The sequence below is a fragment of the Melospiza melodia genome, unplaced genomic scaffold, assembly GCF_035770615.1.
Source record: "Melospiza melodia melodia isolate bMelMel2 unplaced genomic scaffold, bMelMel2.pri scaffold_18, whole genome shotgun sequence".
NCBI lineage: Eukaryota > Metazoa > Chordata > Aves > Passeriformes > Passerellidae > Melospiza > Melospiza melodia.
Window position 1 is genome coordinate 10,104,040 of NW_026948525.1, and position 15,640 is coordinate 10,119,679.

General features: G+C 51.4%; 1 protein-coding gene across 2 annotated transcripts; it reads left to right on the forward strand.

Annotated features, from left to right (window-relative positions):
* The first annotated feature begins 1,097 nt into the window (after positions 1–1,097).
* LOC134433467 (serine/threonine-protein kinase PAK 1-like) lies at positions 1,098–5,446 on the forward strand. 2 transcript variants are annotated; one of them, XM_063182323.1, is made up of 5 exons: positions 1,098–1,228; positions 1,446–1,545; positions 1,947–2,143; positions 3,478–3,615; positions 4,987–5,446. In XM_063182323.1, the coding sequence occupies exons 1-5, from the start codon at positions 1,151–1,153 to the stop codon at positions 5,065–5,067; spliced, it is 594 nt and encodes a 197-aa protein (XP_063038393.1). In that variant the 5' UTR covers positions 1,098–1,150; the 3' UTR covers positions 5,068–5,446. The 2 variants fall into 2 exon arrangements, with proteins under 2 accessions (XP_063038393.1, XP_063038392.1); XM_063182322.1 differs by having other exon boundaries at positions 4,994–5,446.
* Positions 5,447–15,640: the final 10,194 nt, after the last annotated feature.

Consider the following 15,640-nt stretch of genomic DNA (forward strand, 5'->3'; position numbering starts at 1 on the left):
ATAAAGCAAACATGAGAGGTTAAAAACCCACTTTCGTCAGCGTCAGCAAGTAAAGCTGTTAATTTTTTTTTATTCATATTTCTCTACTCCTCTCCAATGGATGAGAAGAGAGTGCATCTTGTCTGCATGAGTCTTCCCTGGCACATCTAATTTGATAATTACTCCAAAATTATTCAAAACCTGGATCAGCTGTATCTTCCTAACTCAATGGCCTCAAAGTTCACTGCCTCGACATTTATTTGGGATTGATTTTTTAAAGTTTCTAAAGTGCAGATGAACCATCCTAAAGTGGATTTCCCTTGGATTGTTGCCCCTCTTTGCCATTGCTATGCATGCCAGGAAGACTAGGTGCTTATTTCCAGAAACACCATGCCTGGCATGTTTTATATCTGGGCTCTTTCTAAACTGCACTTTTCATTTGCTGCCCATCTAAGACATCTCCTTTTTCACAGATGTGTCTTTCTCTATGAGACAGCACAGATTGCAAATAATGCACAGCCAAGAGGGAGTGTCTATTCCTTTGATTCTGTCCTTGTCACAAAGGCATCTGGAAATAAGAAACCTGGAAGCAAAAAATCAACGTAGCCATGCATGTTCATCTCTACCCCCTTGTTTCCTTCTTTCAGCTACCTTCTAGGCGAGGAACTCTTGCTGGTTATAGAGTACATGGATGGAGGTGTCCTGAGCGACATCGTCAGCCAGACCTGCCTGTCTGAAGATGAGATGGCAGCCATCAGTCGGGAGGTCAGCAATCCCAGCTGTGTTTCCAAGGGCTTGGGCAGGATTGTCTGGGAAACAGGGGCTCAGAACAGGAGAGGTTTCCTATGCCGAGTTTTGTTTCTGTGTTGCTGGTATGCTATGGGCAAGTAAAAGCATCTCAAGTGAAAGGCCTGCCAGTGCCCCTGCACTCCCTGTACTCAGTGCCAGTACTCTTATCTCCTGATGTTGTATTCTCGCTCTGTCTCTTGTATTTGTAGTTGCTGTTCTCCACCTTGCCTCTCTAAATGTTTGCCTGGAGTCTGTCTTCACTGCATTCCTTGCCTGTAAAAGCAAAGGTGCTGGTGGCAGGATTTGAAACAAACAGCAAAGAAAGAAGAGAGAGACTCGTTTCTCTCAGTGCTCAGCTAAAAAGGATAGGAGTGCAGCCAGAATGCTCTTTGTTTCTGAGCACATGCGCTGCAGCAGGAGTCATCCTGGCTGGTTGGCAGGGGACAGCCTACAACAGCAGGTGCTGTTGCTCTTTCAAAAGCTGACGTGCCTTTCCTCAGAAAGGTCCTGCTCTGCAAGTGTTGGAGCAGCAAGCTCTTCCTCTCAGTGGCCATGACTGTTCTGCCATTACTCCCCATTCCCCTGGAGAGGGAATCTTTTAGATTCTTTGTTTCCTTCCTTGTGTGATGAAATCACATCACTCATTTTTGCCCTTCTGTTTCTGTTTTCTCGCTCAGTGCCTGCAAGGACTGGATTTTCTTCATGCAAACGATGTGATCCATCGAGACGTGAAGAGTGACAACATCCTTCTCAGAACCGACGGTTCTGTCAAACTGGGTCAGTATATTCTTGGTGAGGTGCAGCGTTCCAGGGATGTGGGTGTGGGGCTGCTTGGCGTGACTGCCAGCTCCCCAAACATGGTGCTGGTGGCAGTGCAGGGACCCCTGCTGCGAGCTGAGGGCACAGTTGCAACGTGCACAGAGGTAGAAGGAGCCACAAGCAGTCAAGAGTGGCCTTGCTCTGTGTGGGTCCCTTCCAGAGGGAGGGAGTTACAAGTCTAAAGTTTCCAAAGAACAAAAGCCACTGCTAGAGGCAATGTAAAACATGGGGGGATTTTTAAAGTCGCCAATGCCAGGAGATTCCACAGAGCAATTTCAAACTTCTACTGGGGAATTCTTTTGCTTGCTTTCCTAATTGCACAGAATTCAGATAAAACCAGTATTTTGTTTTCTCCTCAGCTGATTTTGGCCTCGCTACTCAGCTCACCCCTGAGCAGAGCAGACGGTGCTCGGTAACCGGGACTCCTTGGTGGATGGCGCCTGAAGTGGTGACAGGTCAACCATATGGCCCCAAAGTGGACATATGGTCTTTTGGAATTGTGGGAATTGAAATGATAGAACAAGAACCTCCTTACTTGGGCGAAAGTTCTGGCACGGTAAGGAGCAAATACTCACTGATCCCACTGTCTTTCTCACCTGTCCCATGTCCTGTGTGCCACTGGACAAAATCCCATTGCCATCTGCTGGAACTACTTCCACCAAAGTCCCCTCCTACAAATGTCCCTGCAACACATCAGCATCTGCTGTACTTTTGGTTGCATCAGTGGGGGAACTCAAGCCTTACCACATGCAAACAAACTCCAAACAAACTCCATTCTCACTCAACACTTTCCTTTGGGTTAAGTGGTTCCAGTTCTTTTGTCTGTGTAGATGGCCTTAATAACAGGGGAAAAGCATCTTAAAAGTGTTGTTATCTTTCCAGAAATGAAGGAAGGAAACCCAAACCCAACAAAGTTTCTAAAACCGTGGTCTTTAGAGCGGAACCTAACCCTGTGTGCAGTTTCTTCTCACTGGAAAACATGGGCATGAGGATGTAATGCACAGAGTCTCTTCTGCTTCTTGTACAGTGCTGCTGAAACACTCAGTGACCGTGTTTCTCTCCTAGCCCAAGCAACATTCTGCATGTCACCAAGCCAGAGCCTGGTGATGTGGAGAGCCTGCCAAAACCTCCTGTTTCTTTCCTGGCACTTTCTGGCATGGGCCTACCATTAATGCATTGACTTGAGCAGCCAAATGACTAGAGGGTGTCCATAGGGATGGAACTTCTCCTTCTTCTGACCTAGACAATTTTTCTTTGGCTGCAGAAATGGGAAGCTGAAATTTTCAGACTGCTGAGAGACAGAGCTGCAAGTGGCTCCTGTGTGCCCAAGCAGGCATTTTCATCCCAATACATTTGTGCAGGCATCTTAACGTGTCTGTGTTGAAGAGGAGATTTTCAATGTTTGTTTCCCTACCTGGGTATTAACTGATGGATTTCCTTTCTTTTCTTCCAATTCCCATTGTTTTCAAGAACAGCACAAAAAGCTTGATGAGTTTTGTTCTAGGGCACGTGCGCTTAAAGGACCAACAAGCACTGCAGAGATGCCTTTCATGTACTAACCCTTGAAATTAGTTAGTATAGCAAAGTCGCTCTTCCAAAAACCATCTCAAGCTGGCATGAATCCTTAGAGAAGCAAATGTTTTTTTGCTGATGTAGTTCCCACTAACTAGGTCAGGCGATGAAATCAGCTGCCAAGGCAAGATCTGCAGGATGGTGGAAAAGCTGTGGCTGCATCGGGGTTTGGGTTTATGGTTGGTAAAGGAAAGTCATCTCTGGGTCTGTGCCAGGGCAGAAACTGCCACTGAAGAACAGAGGTTAAACAAAGGGATCTGGGAGAGCCTTAGAGATGTGAAAGCAGGAGGTGGAGCCTGGTGTCTCCTTTCTCTCCAGGCTACATACCTGATAGCCACAGTAGGGACTCCACAGCTGCGGCAGCCCAAGCTCCTCTCGGCTTTGCTGCGTGACTTCCTGAGCTGCTGCCTGCAGGCAGACGAGGAGCAGCGCTGGTCTGCCAAGGAGCTCCTGCAGGTAAAATGTGAAGGGGCTGCCGGTGAAACAGGCTCTGAGGGATGGGCTCCTCCTCCACTCAAGCCCAAGGCAACAGATGAGCCCCCTTCCTCCTCACCTCCACTCTTGGTGCTCTTCAAATGAAAATGGTGAGGAATCCTAGACTGGGCTGGGCTGGCAGGGCCCTGTAAATGTCCTCTGGTGCAAGTGTCCTGCAATGAGCAGGAACATCTTTAAAGAGATCAGGTTGCTCAGAGCCCGTTGCCACCGGAGCCGGAATGGTTGCAGGGATGGGGCACCTACAAGCTCTTGGGGCAAGCTGTGCCAGTGTGGCACCATGCTCTGAGTACACAAGTTCTTCCTTAGACCTACTCTGATTAGATGCCCTTAGTGTTTAAAAAGATTTGTCCATATCCTATTGTAACTGGCCTTGTTAAAAAAGATGTCCCGCACTTTCTTCAAAGCCACTGTGAAGTCTTGGAAAGTGGCAATAAAGTCTCCCTGGGGCCTGTCCTTCACAAAACTGAATAACTCCAGCTCCCTCTGCATTTCCTGTGAGGAGAGGTGCTCTGTCCTCTGACTGTGTCTGTTGCCCTCTTTTGTGATTTGGTGGAGTATTCAGTTTTATCTAATGGCAAAAAAATTGAAGTAGAGCAATACAGGGTACAGAGACATGAAATGGTGGTGGAGGAACCCAAGGAAGCCAGTCCCAGCCTAGGGGTCAGAGATTTGGCTGTGGGCAGGAGGGGCTGTGGGGGGCTCACTGTGAGCTTCTGAGGGGCCCTGGTTGGTGCCCCCCAGCCCACCCTCAGAGGTTTCTGCCATGCAAACAGGGACAGCTGGGAGGGACTTGTCCCAGCCCCATCTGCTGCCTGGCACGCTCAAGCAGACGGGAACTGTGCCAGGGTTACTGCCAGGTTGTGTGGCAGAGAGGGAACTGCAGGGCCCAGTGCCAATGGGCTGGCCCTGCTGGGAAGGAAGGTGCCATCCAGCACACGAGGGGCAGGGCATGGAAAGGCAGACACTGCTTTCTGTCCCTGTGGGAATCAGCACAGTGCCTGTCTTTCAAAGGCAGGGACCTATGTGAGTCATTGGAGTTTCCTGAAAGGAAGAAAACCCCGGGACAGAAAGCACCATTTCTAGAGCGCTGGCAGGGCAAAAATCCCAGCATGATGAAGACATCACAATAAACAGATGAGTGGGATTCTGGGCCAGGTTTGCCTGTGATGGCAAGGTCTTGCACATTGGGCGTGACTGGGGAGCAGATGGTCCCATTGCTCCTCTTTCTGGGTCTTTCCAGGAACTTGATGTATCCTGATTGAGTCCCTGAAGCAATGAGCTTGGAAAGTAATGGTTCACTGTTCTTTGGTTTTTTTTGTTTTTTTTTTCCAGTGGACAGCATCCATTTGTAACTTCAGCCAAGCCACCATTCATCCTGGCACAAGTCATCAACTCAGTGAAGAAGACGAATAACCCTAACCCTAAACACTAAACCTAAAACCTTACCCTAACCTTAAATGCTAACCCAAACCCTAACCCTATCCCTATCTCTATCCCTTACCCTTTTCCTTACCCTTTCCTTAACCCCAACCATAAGCCTAAGCCAAAGCCTAAACCTAAACCCAAACCTGAACCTAAGTCTAAGCCTAAACCTAAGCCTAAGCCTAAAACCTAAGTCTAAGCCTAAGCCTAAACCTAAGCCTAACCCTAGGAGACGAGAACGTAGCAATCATGTCAAGATGTTATCTCTGTTACCAATTTAGAGTAGGATTGTAGAGTAGGGTTGCTAAAGAGATTTGTAGCATAGAATTATAGATTAGAGTTGTAATTAATAAAGTTTCTGAAACATCAACTCACTTGGAAGATTCTCCTCCTTCTGACCCCTTCAGAAAATTCCACATTTTTTTCTGAATTACCAGTTGTTTTTTATTGGTACTAAGTCACACATATGGCTTTTTTTGTATGGTTTCATAAGTGAGAAGGGCTCTTCTTCATTCATCCTCTCCAGACCACACTGCCTTTGGAATATGACCCACTGGCTGGTTATGGCACAGCTGTGGTATTTCTAGTTGAGGCAGAAAGGGCAATGGCATTTGAAGGCAAAACCAAAGGAAGAATGAGGCAGCCCAAACATCTTGTGCAGATGCAGGCCTTCAGCTGTGACTGGAGAGCAATGGGGTTCCTGCCACTTGGATTTGTATCCCTAAATGCAATAATCTCTTTGGCTGGAGGAGAGCCTTGCTCAAGTGAGAAAGCAGAAAGATCAGAGAGTGTGCTCGGGAAGGTCTCCTGTGGCGCAGAGCTGTCAGTGCCTGTGAGGTGAGAGTGGGCCCGGCCTTGCCCGGGCTGGAGCCCCAGCAGAGCCCCGGCAGAGGCCGGAGCAGCCTGAGCCCCGGCAGAGGCAGGCTGGAAGGAGGCCCTTGGAGCTGCAAGAGGCAGCAGCCGGGCCCTGGGTGCCTCTTGCTGGGAGCAGGCGAATCCTCCGCTCTCAGAGCCCAGGTGGCAGCTGGCTGCTGCCGAGGGGAAGCGCAGCCGTGCTGGGCACAGCCCGGCCTGGAGGCCATGGCCGTCTGGAGTGTGCCCAGGAGCAGAGAAAGGCCAAGGGCAGCCACGGGCCGCTGGGCTGCCTGAGGATTCCTCCTCTTCTGCCGGCTGCCCTGCAACTCCTGGCAAAGGCCAGCAGTGTGTGCAGCACTCTGGGCACCGGGGCAGGGAGCCGGGCTGCTGGGCAGGCTGGAGCACAGGGCAGCTCCTTCAGGCCCGGCACTTGTGCCAGAGAAGCGAGGCCAGCGTGAGGCAGGGACAGCTTGGCAGGGCCCATCTGCAGGAGCCAGCGCCTCACGCAGCTCTGGGAGGAAGCGCGTGCAACCCTGCAGTTCTGCACTGAGCCAGAGCAAAGGTGTGAGATGCAGAGTGTTTGGCAGAAATATTCAGGCCCACCAGGCCAGCCTGCTTTGTGCTCTGTGGTGCACAGCAGGCGCTGTGCAATGCAGCTCTGAGCTGCTGGGAGAGAGGCAGTCGGGGATGTGCCTGAGGTGAGTCAAGGGCTTAGCTGAAAATGTAATGAGGAAAATTGAAATGTGCAGATGGGTCGAGGGCCCAGCTGGGAATACAATTGGGATAGTAGAAGATTGCATATTTTAGTTAAGATTTTAAAATGAGGTAAGAAGCTAAGTTAGTAATACAGCTAGCAGCAATCATGTGCCTTACTTAAAGAGTACCAAATATATTAGGAACATAAAACTAGGAGTGACAGGGATAGAGGAAGCAATTGTGAAGAAGCTGAGACCATAGAAAGACCTTGCCTTAAGAATAATTGGACAGTTAGGAGAGGCTTGGACCATGAGCAGCAGGTGAAAAGGTCTTGCCAGCTGGCCATGGGAGGAGAGTTCACCATGAGGAAGACTGCTTTCTTCCTCCCATACAACCACTCCCTCATTTCAAAATCCCACCAATCCACTTAAGGGAATACAATTGTGCAGCTGTAATAGATATTCAGCTGATAAAAATGCGAAGCAGGCAGGTAATAATTATGTATTATGGGTCCTTAGAAACCTAATGTAAAACCTTTTCTGTAGAAATAGAGAGCAGGAGTCTGCAACTCCTTGCACATGTCTCTGGAAACTAGTTCACATGTGACCACGGCTGCAATAAATACCCTTCTTTTCTACTATAATTAGTTGAAGAGTCATCTGTCCGTGCTTCAAGGGTTATGCTGGAGTAGTGAACTGATTAGGATGGGAGCAGAAGAGTTTCAGCAGGCAATTTTTGGAAGAGATGGAAGGCTCTTGTGACTGAAGGGAAAGCCATTTGGAATGGAGAAATGATCCCCAAGTCCATCCAATTGTATCTTTGTGTCTGAATTTAAATCAGAATGATTATAGATAGCTTAATGCAATTTGTCTACAAATTTATCAAAGTCTTCATTCTTTCTTTGACAAATCTGTGTAAAAGACATAGTGTGTAACTTATCTGGAAGTGCAAGAAATGCATTACATGCTAGTTGTTGGCTCATCTGTAAGACTTGATCAATGCTCCTAGCCTGGGCAGTAGCCCCGAGCCCTTTGCCAAGTAACTGTTGTGCTGTTAAACCATACAGAGGATCACCCTGCATCACTCTAGCTCTTGCAGCTTCTTGAGCACACTTTTCCTCTCAGCTTTTCTGAAACATCACCTGCTGATGGGGTGGCATTCTAAGTCTTATTAGGGTATGCACATCAGCTGGAATTAATGCGTTAGATGGAAAAATATACTGCAGAAGTGACTGTGCAAGTTGGCATTTTCAACCAAATTGTGAAAATGCAGCTCTCATCTTTTCTAAAATCTTCCAATCGAAAGGTTCTCAAACTCTACTTGCAGCATTAGTTACTACAAGAAAAGCTTCTACATCATTGGAGAGAAAAGTCCCTTCTACAATAGCTTCTCCAATAACTTTTTTCTACTTTTGTTTCTCTTTGGTGGAGATAAAGCTTGGCCTGCAATTCCTCACAAAGGATTAGGAGGACCATGCTATTTTGGGAAATTGACACTGTTTGCCCCTAGCATTCAACAGATGCTTGACATCAGGCACAAATTCCAACGTCCAAAATGTAGTGAGCATCTCTTAGGCTCAGACTGCAAGGATAATGTAGAATTGTGGAATTAGCCTTCAGTTATCCTGGCATCACTTTTTACACCAGGATTAGCTTCATCACAGGCCCTTACATCATTCAAACGATTGGCTTGTTGGACAGGAAAACAAATTAACATTACATCTGCAATTTAGAATGAGCTTACCACTGATGTAGGTAGCATACACCACGCTGTGTTACAGGATAAGACTGCTATAAATTTTTTGTTGCTAGCACAAGGAGATGAGCGTGAAGATTTTGAAGGGATGTGTTGCATGAATCTCTCTGACCACTCTGGATCTATTGACAAGAAATTGTCATTGCTTAAGGAGAATATGAAAAAGCTCAGAGTGGTTGAGAATTCTTTTGATGAGTGGCTTAAATCCTGGGGAATAACAGGCTGGCTCAAGGATTTAGTACCCTTTGGCATAATGATACTTTGTCTTCTTTTTTCAATTCTGCTTGTAGTGCCTTGCTGTGCAGAAAATAATTGAGCGTGCTTTTAAATCAGTCTGGCTTGTGCAAAAACAAAACCAGGGAACTGTTGAGACTTTTTTGCAGATTGAGGAGTTCTTGCTAGACAAGGGCCATATTCAGCCGATGCACAATCCAACCTGCTTGTACTAATGGACAATGGACACATTCACAAACAATGGATAATGGACATATTCAGAAATGGGGTTGGTATATCCTTGAGAAAAATACAAGAAGAGTCATCAGGACTCGGCAAGTTTGACAGCAAGCTTGGGAAAAAGGAAAAAATTGAACCATGAGTGGGCCAGAAGACGACAGCAAGACGCATGAAAAATTAGGTGATCCAATCAGCATTCTAATTTAGATGTGTAAACAGCTAGGATTAACCAATCATGTATTAGCTAGAGACACGTGGACAGTAGAGATTTATTATAAATATAGTGTGTGATATCCCTGAACCTCCGCACCCCGCACAAGGGCAGCTGGAGAGGCCCAGCCTGGGCAGCAGCAGAAAGGAATTTCCCTGGCAGGGCAGGGCTGTGGTGCAGCACGTCTCCAGCAGGAGCCTGGAGCAGCCCAAGGCTCTGTGTGGGCAGGCAGAGGCAGGCAGGAGGCAGAGCTGTCAGCAAAGGAAGGGCCCAGCCAGGTGGGGCAGCCGGGGGATGCCGACAGCCTGCAGGGACAGAGGCGCAGGGCAGGGACACCGTGGGACAGCCTGGGCTGCACAGGGCACAGGGATGGGCAGCAGCTGCAAGACAGCCCTGCCAGAGCCAACTTGGGCAGCACTTCGGCCATGGCTGCTGGACCTGGGCCTGAGGCCACGATGGGACAAGTGACCCTTGCAGGCCTGGGGCCTCATTGCCTCCTCGTCCCTGCTCAGACGCCTGGCAGGGGCTGCCCCATGTTCCTGTCCCTGGCATTGCACATGCCCACATGCCAGTGCCCATCCCAGGAAAAGCCCTGAGCAAGCAGGGCAGGACAGGATCTGCCTGGCCAGGGGCTGGGGCTCAGGCCTTGGCCCTTTGAATTCCTGAAACACAGCCAGGTGTGCTCAGCACAGAGATATCTTTGCCTTGCTTGTCCCCAGCTGTCATCACTGCCTCCAGTGTTCTGCTCTCCCTGGAACCTGGGGACACTTTTTCAGTCCTGTCCCTCACAGGGATCTATTGAAAGTACAAGAAACTTCAGTGTTTCAATCTCACTTTGAGCTCTTGAGAAGTTCTTTTAGCCCACTCTGAGGGAGTGGGTCTGATGCAAAGAGCACCAAAGCCCCAGAGGGTCATTAAGTCCCTGTGCTGTGTCTGTGCTGCTGAGCTGGGCCGGGCTCCTGGCCCAGAGGCAGCTCCTGGCAGGGGCAGCGCTGCAGAGAGACAGCTCTGGCCAGGAGCAGCTCCTGTGCACAGCCCAGCAGGGCTGGGACGCTGCCAGGGCCCCTCAGGGACGCCAGCAGGGCACAGACAGAGCTCACAGGGGCTCAGCATTGGCAGGGCCTGTGGCATGTCCCCGAGGGGGCTGTGTCACAGCAGCACCTCTGGGGCTGTGTCACAGAGGCACAGAGCAGCTGTGATGTCAGCAGGGGCTGTGTGACAGCACAGAGTGGGCTGTGTGACAACACTGAGGGGGGAGTGACATCACAGAGCCAGCTGTGACATCCTAGAAGGTGGTTCTTTGACATCACATCGTGGGTTGTGACATAGAGTATGATATCATAGGGCAGCTGTGTGATGCCACAAAGAAGGCTGTGACATCACAGACAAGGCTGTGACATCACAGGGAAACTGTGACATCACAAATCTGCTCTGTGACATCACATATCAGCTGAATGGCATAATATGGAATCTGTGTGACATAACAGAGTGGTTGTGTGACATCATAGGAGGCTGTGTGTCATCACTGGTAGCCTGTGACATCACAGGGGCTGTGTGACCTCACAAGGATGCTGTGTGGCATCACAGGGGCAGTATGACATCACAGGGGCAGTGTGACATCTCAGGGGTTGTGTGACATCACAGGGGCTGTGTGAGGTCACTGGGGAGGTCACTCTGCCCTGGCCCCCCTCACAGCTCCCCCCACAGCAGTCCAACGCTGCTCGTGCACAGCGGGGTCCCCTGTCCCCCCGGGACCCCCCGGCCCCGGCCCCGCTGCCTCCCCCAGAGGATGTTCCACGAGATCGACCCCAGAGCCTGACACGGGGACAGGGGGACGGGGCCCTGGGGGTGGCACAGGGGGACAGGGACCCCCCGGCAGCATCCCCATGTTCCCCAGGGCAGAGCCTGGGTCAGGGCTCCTTCACCCTGTTACAAACGAGGCCTTGAGAGCGCTGAAAAACCCCTGGCAAGGGATCAGCCAAAACCAGATTTAATATTAAGGGACAGAAGCACAAAGTTCCTTGGCAAGAGTCACTCTGTTCCTGACTGGGCACTTCAGGCACACCAAGGAAACAAAGCAACTACAAAACCAAACAGAATCCAGGCAATAAAACCAGAAATGAACCATGAACTCTCCGTGTGTGTGTGCGTGCATGTGTGTGTGACTAAAGGACAGTGTGGGCAAGGATAAAAGGAATGCAGCCAAAAAGCTAAGCCGAGCTCAAACTTAACAGACTTTGATTGATACCTTAGACTTCAGCATTTAGCAAAAGAACAGCACTTGACAGTATTTAACCTTACTTGTAACCTAGGACTTAATAATTTCACAGTGGAATAACTCTTAACAATATTCAACTTATCTTATAACTTATACTAAACTTCATTACTTACTAAAAGAACAACCCTTAGGAGCATTTAACATAGTTTAGAGCTTGTGACTCACCCTTCCTTGCAGGCCTGACTGACTCAGCTATCCAAGGCACTCAACCCCCTCAGAGTGCAGCATTTCTGCCACATTTCCTCAGCATAGGCACTCCTGTGTGCACACAGACACAAAGAGTCAGTGCAAGGCACCTGTAAGAAATTCCCCTGAGGGCAGGAAATGCTCACTGTGGATCCTTTGGCATCTCCCCAGCAGGTGAAGGGTTGAGCCTGGAGGAGTGGGGGGATCGGCCCAGGCTCCGTCGTTGTTCAGGATCCCCGAGTGCAGCAAACGGGAGAGTTCCTGGCTGGGAGAGGCCCCACTCAGAGGAAGTGACTGGCCCAGGAGAGCTCCAAGGGCTCCTTTTGGAGCGCTGTTTGTAGGGCCCCAAGAGAGGGGCTTCAGTCCCAGCAATGGTTCATCCTGGCCGCACTTGGCACCAACAGCTTTCTTTGGCACGGTGAGAACAGGGATGTTGCGCCGCTCAGGGAACACAAACAGGTCCCAGGGCTGCTCCTACAGGAACCAGGAGCTGGTTGGGCAGCAGCAGTTCCTGGAGCAGACAGTGTTTGTGATGAGCTGCAGAGGAGCTGAGCCCAGGGGCTGTTGGCCAAGGCAGAGGCCCAGGGAGCATTTCTCAGCTGGCAGGGCGGCCTGAGAAGGGGAGGGGGGAATGTAGCAGCACAGGGCCCATGGAACCAAGGGACCATTGTGACACTGTGGGGCCCTGTGAGACCAAGGGACCATTGTGACACTGTGCGCCCTGTGAGACCAAGGGACCATTGTGACACTGTGCGCCCTGTGAGACCAAGAGACCATTGTGACACTGTGGGGCCTCATGGAATCATGGAGAGCACTGTGACATTGCTGCGCCTCATGGAACCAGGGGAACTGTACTGATGCTGTGTGACTCCATGGAATGTAGGGGTCCTTGTGACACTGAGAGGCCCCATCAAACCAAGGGGCCCTTGTGACATTGCTGGGCCTCATGGAACCCTGGAGACCATTATGGCACTTGGGGGTGTCATGGAACCAAGGGGCCATTGTGACACTGTGAGATTCCATGGAACCAAAGGTCCAGTGTGCCATTGCAAGGCCTCATGGATCCATGGAATAACCATTAACTCCCTTCACAGCCTCATGGAACCAGGCAGCCATTGTGACACTGAGGGGACTCATGGAATCATGGAGACCATTGTGACACTGTGGGGCCTTGTGAGACCAAGGGACCATTGTGACACTGTGGGGCACCATGGAACCAAGAGGCCTTTGTGACACTGCAGGGCTGCATGGAACCAAGGGGCCTTTGTGACATTGCGAGGCCTTCTGTCTGCAGTGGTCCATTGTGACACTAAGAAACCAAGCAGGACCATTGTGACATGGCAGGGCTGCATGGAACCAAAGCTCCAGGGTGAGACAGAGTGGCCTCCTGTCATCAATGGTCCATTGTGACACTGTGGAGCCAAAGGAGACCATTGTGACACCACAAACCCCCATGATCCAAAGGTCCATTGTGACAGTGCAGGCCTCACTGAACAGAGGAGTGACATGACATTGTGGGGCCTGTGGAACCACAGAGACTATTGTGACACTGCAAGGCCCCATGGAATCCTTGGGACCATTGAGACACTGCAGGACCTTCAGGAACCTGGGGGCCATTGTGACACTGTGGGACCCCATGGAACCAAGACACCCTTGTGACACGTCAGGGCCCCACAAAACCAAGGGAAGACAGAACAGGTCTGGCTGGTTTGGCCTCCCGTGGGCCACCTGACTGGTCCAGCTGACCTTGGCATGTTGAGGGTCTCTTCTCATCTGCTGCTGAAACACTGGGGTTCTGTGCTTTCCTTCCTATGGGAAAGAACTGTCCTTCTCCTCCAGGCGCCCATGGCCAGAACTGGGATTTCACCTCCAAATTTCCTTATATCCAGGGATTGTTCCCACAGCAATATTGCCAGGACAAATCTGTCTGGCAGTGGTTTCACAAGGGTCACCTCTCACCTGTCCCCAAAACCCTGGGGAAGGCTCTGTGCTTTCCTTCCTGTGGAAAGGAACTGTCCTTCTCAGCCAGGTGCCCATGGCCAAATTTGGGTTCCATCTCCAACACTGCCTATTGTGACAAACTGGAGGAGATTGTTGGCTTGAATCATTTCATGTGTGGGGAGGAAGGGGCAGGTCCAGCCTTGCCCTGCCCTGCAACCCCAATCCCCCCCAGAGCCTCTATCCCAGCCCAGCAGTGGCTGCCAGTCCCTGGCACAGCACAGGCAATGCTCCACAGCCACCTCTGGAGCCCCCAGCCCAGCTCTTGAAGGACCAAATGACCCCAAGGCCCACCTGGGGGCAGGGCCCAGGAAGACCAAGGGGTATTTAAGGCTGACAACAAGGCAAGCACACATTTTGACCCTACCTCCTCTTGGAATTTCCGTCTGAACAACACTGGAATCCGGGCGTGGGTGCTTCTCTATATCTTATTTTTCTTTCTCTCTTTCTGTGTCTACTTCTATTCCTTTCCCCTTGCAAATTTTGATTAACTTAAAATTGAAAAGGCTTGTGTTCCTGAAGTTGAATGGGCCAAGTTAATGCTTTGAGAAGTGTTTGTTGATTGACTGTCATATTAAATCTTTTGCCAAAGTTTCACTGAATTTCTAAATTTCTCAGTAAAGGCTGTTTGGTTGTTTTGAGCTCCTGAGAATGTCTTGTTGGTATTTCTGCAGTACATCCAACTCAGAGGACACAACAGGTAATAAAACCTGTGCTCCTTTCCAGGCAGACATCAGTTCTTCTGATGTTCTGTTCATCCAAGCAGTTCTACTTGTAGGGCTGATGTGCCCTGAGGTGCCAAGCTAAGATTGGCCCCTTGCAAGCTGATGAGTCGGCTGGAATTCCATCCTGTCCCATCCCTCAGCAGCCCTGCATTTCCCTCCTGCAGCCGTGGTCTCCAGCACAGCCATGGAGGCTCTTTGGGCTCTGGACTGTTCCTGCAGCCCCCAAGGACAGCTGAGCTCTGCTTTTGGCACAGTCAGGCCTGGCCAGCGCAGACCATGCTCAGCAATGTCTTGTGTGTGCCTGGCCTTGCTGTCAGCCCCGGCAGCGGCTGCGTGGCCCCTTTGTGGCCCTGTGCTGGCCCAGCCATGGTGGCCCAGCCCCTGTGCAGGCCCAGCCCAGGCCAGGAGCATTGCGGCTGGGAACGGCCCCTGTGCCGTGGTGCCCACAGCAGCCTTGGGGCTCTGCTGGGCAGCCTCTGCCAGCTCCTGCAGAGCCCCTGGCACCTGTGGGGCTGCACAGACAGCCCTGCCCCAGGCTGTGCCGGCCCCTGGGCCAGCAGAGAGGCAGCCAGGGCTGGCCATGGCCCGGAATAGGCCCTGAGCCCCGCAGGAGGATGGAGCTGGGCCACAGCCAAACTCAGCCCAGGCCAAAGCTGGGCTCAGCAGCCAGGGCTGCCAAGGGCTGGGTACAGAGGCTGGGGCTGACAAATGTCCTGGGCCCCCTCCCTGCTCTGTCCATGCCACCAAGGGCACAGAGCAGCCTCCTCTCTGGGCCACTTGCCTGTTTGCAATGCCTTGCACAGGCGCTGGCCCTGCCCCACAAGGCCTGACCTGAGTCCTGCCCCTGCACGCTCAGCCAGGCTGAGATGGACACTGATGGTTTCTGGGCCAGGCTCTCTGAGCCCAGCCCAGCTCTCTGCAAGCTCTGCCAGCTGCCCTAGCTCTGGGCAGCACCAAGGGCCTCTCCCCAGCCCAGCCAGTTCTGGCCCCACAGCTCTGCTCAGGCCAGGCTGCTCTGGGCACTGCCCCACGGCCTCAGCCCCTGGCAAGGGCACAGCAGCAGCTGCAGCTGCCACAGGACTCAGCCCCAGCCATGGGGGAAGGTGCTTGGTCAAGGCCAAAGGGGGCTCCCTGGCTGCCCTGCTCCCCTTGGGCTGAGGTGCTGAGAGCTCTGCAGCCCCTGCTGCCATCCCATCTGCCCAGGGCAGCACAAGAGCCGTGGCCTTGGGGCCCTCAAGAGCTGCTCCTGCTCCAGGCCCAGGGCCCATCCCAAAGCTGGGGCAGCCACAAAGCTGTGCCCATTTCTGTTCATTGCTGCTCTGATGGGCATGGATCCTCAGCCACTTGAAGGGTGCTGATGAATTTTATTACTCCACAGGCCACTTCTTTCTTGGGCTCTTCAGTTCA

Bases quoted from the DNA above. Each gene is read 5' to 3' on its own strand.
- LOC134433467 (XM_063182322.1), top strand. From the start codon at position 1,151: ATGCTCTTTGTTTCTGAGCACATGCGCTGCAGCAGGAGTCATCCTGGC. The intron at 2,144-3,477 runs GTAAGGAGCAAA...CTTTCTCTCCAG, and splicing joins TGGGCGAAAGTTCTGGCACG to GCTACATACCTGATAGCCAC. The intron at 3,616-4,993 runs GTAAAATGTGAA...TCCAGTGGACAG, and splicing joins CTGCCAAGGAGCTCCTGCAG to CATCCATTTGTAACTTCAGC.